This window comes from Cicer arietinum, chromosome 2 (assembly GCF_000331145.2).
Source record: "Cicer arietinum cultivar CDC Frontier isolate Library 1 chromosome 2, Cicar.CDCFrontier_v2.0, whole genome shotgun sequence".
In the NCBI taxonomy this organism is placed as follows: Eukaryota; Viridiplantae; Streptophyta; class Magnoliopsida; order Fabales; family Fabaceae; genus Cicer; species Cicer arietinum.
This window is the reverse complement of record NC_021161.2, coordinates 10,383,896-10,388,789: the sequence shown is the minus strand read 5'-3', so window position 1 is coordinate 10,388,789 and position 4,894 is coordinate 10,383,896. Positions and strand designations below refer to the sequence as shown.

General features: G+C 26.6%; 1 protein-coding gene across 1 annotated transcript; it reads right to left on the bottom strand.

Annotated features, from left to right (window-relative positions):
- Nucleotides 1-2,123: 2,123 nt before the first annotated feature.
- LOC140919493 (ribonuclease 1-like) lies at nucleotides 2,124-4,474 on the bottom strand. The gene is made up of 4 exons (XM_073365573.1): nucleotides 4,320-4,474; nucleotides 3,794-3,949; nucleotides 2,770-2,968; nucleotides 2,124-2,370 (listed from the first exon to the last, which is right to left on the bottom strand). Exons 1-4 carry the CDS (start codon nucleotides 4,428-4,430, stop codon nucleotides 2,147-2,149), a joined length of 690 nt encoding a protein of 229 aa, XP_073221674.1. The 5' UTR covers nucleotides 4,431-4,474; the 3' UTR covers nucleotides 2,124-2,146.
- Nucleotides 4,475-4,894: the final 420 nt, after the last annotated feature.

Here is a 4,894-nt window from a genome sequence, read left to right as displayed (position 1 = left end):
AAGAATACACTTTGAAGAAAAATCATTTCAAGATTCATATGACAAATCATCCCATCCTTCTTGCTCGTTTTATTCAAGACTCAAAATAGAACGTTCTAGTTTAAACAAGAGTGTTCGGGACATAAGTGCAAGCAAATATATTGTTTCAAAGAAAATAATTGACACATGTCAAAAATGAACAACGACTATATTCAGTTTAAATTAAATATTCAAAGTCTCTCACCATCATTAAATTGAAGATCAATTGAAAGATGAAGGCATAAGTTCAATTCACAGCCTATATACGCTTGTTCAAAACACGTGTTCTAAAACTCTTTTTTCAAGCAAAACTCTAAGCTCTTTTCACTAAATTTGTGGGTCATTGTTATAGAAAGATGGTTGTGATTTTTTTTTTCTAGTTTGAAAGGTGGTTATAAAAGTTCTTTTCGGTTTGAAAGTAAGATGTAAAAATTGTTTTGTGGATTGTAAGATGAAGGTTTTAATTTGTCCTAGTTAGATCAAGAGAAAAGATGCAAAAGATAATGTTCTAGTTCTTAAGTACAAAGTGAAAATCTTACGATTGTAAATATTTAATTATATCCACTTACATATCACATTTCACTATAATTATTTTTATTTACAATATCTTAACTTCATATAATCGTCCATAACAATATGGTCAGTTGAAAGTTTACTAAAATTTTTTGTTATCAAGTTTAGTCTTGAATAAAAGCTTCAATTAAGTGGGTGAACTAAATTTAATTAACTAAATTTAGTCTTGAACTAAAAGCTTCAATTAACTAAATTTAATTTTAACGGTGTACACAAAATTGGTTAAGAGAGAAAATTAGGTAATTTCGATGTATCACTTCAGTTTTTACAATAAAAATCCTTGAATTTTTTCTATTGTAGTCTCGTGTATATTTTTTATTATGTGATTAATGATTTCCATATAGTTAATAAAATACATTAAATCCTTAACGACGTCTTTCAATCAAATTTTAATTAATCTAATTTTGAGTGTTAATTTTCTACATGGAGGCATTGTGTTATGCAGTTAGATACTAGATTAGTATCTAATGGTCTCAGAAGTGGATCAAGTTGGATCTTTTGTTGGGGGTATGCTGTAAATCTTGAACAAGAAGATGATGAAATTGATGATGATGAAAGTTGTACAAATAAATTTCAAAGTGTGTGTATCACACTAAGCTTTAGGTTCGATTCGCCCCCACCAATCTATATATATTGGATGTAAACGGGTTAGCCGGCGAATCCCCTTCAAGATACTTTGGAATCCTTGAAGTGAATTGCACATTCACATCAAGCCTATCGATCAGTGATAATTTTCAGAATAAAGTTCTTTCTTTTACTCTCGTGCACTAGAGAAAATAAGAAATGACGACTCAGAAATATTTTTGACATAATCTTTACTCATGTAACATGAATTTTATCTTGTTTTTCTTGTGTTCTTTGTGCTTCTAAAGTATCTCTATTTATAGAGATACTCATACCAATTGGTGAAAGAAAACAACTCTTCAACTCATACCAATTGGTGGTGAAAGAAAACAACTCTTGCGAAAGATTGTAACTTTTGATAACTTAAAAGATGCATCGGTTAGAATTAAATCCAAACATTGCAACCATTTGACCAAGTGGTACATTAAGTTATTTAATTTTTCTACATTAATATAGCTATTAGAAAATTCCAAATATATTTTAGAAATTTCCTCACATATCATGCTTCAACCGTCAACAACAATTTTTAAGCTTCTAGCCTATTATTTACAATGCTCTAGTGTTGTTAATTAGCTCAAGATAATTAATTTTAAATAATTAAAAAGAATTCAACCACTAAATGTATGTTTGGTTCTATTATTAGATTAAAATTGATTTTAGATGTGTCAATTGATTTTGACATGGGAATGGTGTCATTTTAAAACTATAATATGTATTTTTACTTATAATTGAATTTATAGAGAATTTGGGAAGGCATACAAAAACACCATTCCCATGGTTTCTCAAGTGTATACTTTGACTCAATTTGGACAATAAGAATACAATATTGTGGACCAAAGTTATTATATATATATAAACTTTCAATAAATATGATTGCAACTAAACAAACAAATTTCATTAAAATAGATACTATTTGTCTATATACTCAAACTTAAAAAGTTGGGAACACAATTTTAGAGTCACATCTCCCATAGGGGAAGATAGGACAATCAATGAAGTCTGATCCAGACTTGTCAACACACAAAAGAACTTGATATAGTTGACTATTACCAGATGAACCAACACTGCATTGAATAAATGGAGCAAACCCAACTTCATCTTGTATAGCTGTTGTAATGTTGCTCAAGTGGTAGGATCCTCCATCAGCATTTATTCCTGACACACGATGCATGTTGTTACTAATTTTGTCAAAATATACTATTGCTATATGATAATAAAATTTAAGCAAAAATATATTTAAAAAGTTAAATGTATGGTTAGTTTAAAATTCAAATCAGATATATGTAAGTTTTTAATTTTTTTTTATAAATATTTTATCTCGACTAGAGTGTGAAATTTATTGTTCTTTAATTATAATACAACACGTGAATAGAATATACAAAAAACATAAACATATCTATTTGAAATATTTGAATATTTTATGGAAGTAAATTTTTTAAATAATTCAAATAATTAAATTAAATTTCCTTAATTTTATATTTTTTATTTAAAGTTCGATTATTTTTATAAAGACTAAATAGCATCTTGATTCAAAACAAGAAAAAGAATATTTACCAGCACTTGTAAGAGCTTTGAGAAGGTTGGCTTTTTGTTTCAATTTGAGAGTTGTTTCAAAATAGTCATGTTGATTAAGAACTGATTGTGAACAAGTACCATGTTTTTCCCATTCATGCGTCCAAAGTGTAATTCCATCGCCACTTGGGCATGCTAATGTGGGCCAGTTCTTTTGCAAAGAACTTGTCAGACCAGAAATCTGTAATCATATCAAAAATTCAATTTAGTGCTAAGTTAATAGTCACATAAATAAATTACTCATTCAGATTATTTTTATTAACAAAAATTAATAGATATAATCTATATTATAATTTGTGATTAAAAAACAATTGTTTTTGTTACCGTATTCTCTTTTTAAGTTTTTTTTTTTCTGACAATTTAATGTATTCTCTACGTACAAGACTTTTTTTCAAGGATCTATCTACAAGTTATGTCACCATATTTAATTAAAAATTTAGAATAAAGTTGAAAATTTTCATGAAGACAAACCGAAAGAAAGGGTATAAACTGATGATCTATTATTCTAGCGCAAACTTGAACGGCATTCAGAAAATGTTTGGTCTGTGACTATGGATCATAAGGACAAACACTTTTTTTTTTTTTTTTTTAAATTTGATCATTTATTTTAATTATAAGTGATAATATTAATCTTTTATATTTTAAATATTTTCTTTTTTTGTAAAAATTTAAAAATTTCATCAATAATTTCAAACAAAACCCATAAAATTAATTATCATCCTCGATATAATACAAATTTCATCAAATCTATAACTTCAATTTTTAAATAAATTCATATTTTCATCCCTGAGAACATAAAATAAAAAATGAAAACTAAGCATGTCAATTGCTAAAGGATATTGGTGTTATTGAGTGGATAGAAAAGTAGTAATTTATTAATAATTAATTTTTTTTCATTAAGGCTGTCTTGTTTTTTAAAATAATAAAACAAAAATGTAAAAAAAAATTGAAAACTTTGCAAATTACAATATGATATGAAAAATTGAATTGGTGCAAAATGAAATACCTGAGATTGATCAAATTGTTTACTAGGATCGCAGTTAGATGGGGATGAACCATCATTGTATTTAGGCCATAAACCATGAATGCCAAAATCTGCATCAGGCTTCCCTGTTGTTGGGTAACAACAACCCTTTTTGAAGCCACAGAATGATCCTGGCCACTACATATTCAAAATCTCAAATTGTTATTTCATGTATATTCCTTACAACAACAACAAAAATTATATGTTTAGATTAGAAATGAATTTGACAAAATCACACCATTCAAATTATAAATTTTATTAAAATCACGGTAATCATTGTGATTTCATCTTACTCGTGTCAACTTATACTTCAACTAAAAATTATAAACATTTTACAACTCAACATGATTTCAAATATTACATTAGAAAAGTGCGCCTTTTATGTCATCTAAAAGTATATTTTCAAAAAAATTTATATATATATATATATATATTTATATTGTCGGAGAGATACTTTTTCAAAACATAGAACAAGAATCTTTTAACTAAAATTATGATGATATATTACCTGTTGAACGAAGAAGAAGAAATCAAAATCCTGTGATTGTGATGCACATAGAATAGAAAAACATTGCAGTAGCAAGATAAACTTAATTAAAATTGAACCTTGAAACTCCATTTTCGAATGTGTTATTTCAAAAGAGTTGCTTGGGTTTTTTTGGTTTTGAGTGTTGTGGGAGTTATGGAATGGAGTTGGAGAATCGATGTATTTATAGAAAGAAATGAAGAGTGCAAAATAAAAGTACAGAGTATCTTACCAGTGTATGCCCAAAAAAAATGTTGTTTAAAGAGTTACTCTATGGTCTTCATAATAAAAAAACTTAGACCCAAAAGTTGATATTTCATTCATTGATAGTTTATTTATATATAATTACAACAAAAGATTTTACTATTTTTTTTATGATATCGATAAATATCTAATAAAGGTAATTTAATAAAAGTTGTATTCTTTTTTTTTATACACTTTCTTAATATATATAAATAATTAAATAATTTAATTATTTTGAGACGACAGTAATATTTGAAATTAAATAAATTATTGATTTACATTTATTTTCATCATATTAAATAATGTGAGATCGA

Bases quoted from the DNA above. Each gene is read 5' to 3' on its own strand.
- LOC140919493 (XM_073365573.1), bottom strand. From the start codon at position 4,430: ATGGAGTTTCAAGGTTCAATTTTAATTAAGTTTATCTTGCTACTGCAA. The intron at 3,950-4,319 runs GTAATATATCAT...TTGAATATGTAG, and splicing joins TCTTCTTCTTCGTTCAACAG to TGGCCAGGATCATTCTGTGG. The intron at 2,969-3,793 runs GTATTTCATTTT...ATATGATTACAG, and splicing joins AACAATTTGATCAATCTCAG to ATTTCTGGTCTGACAAGTTC.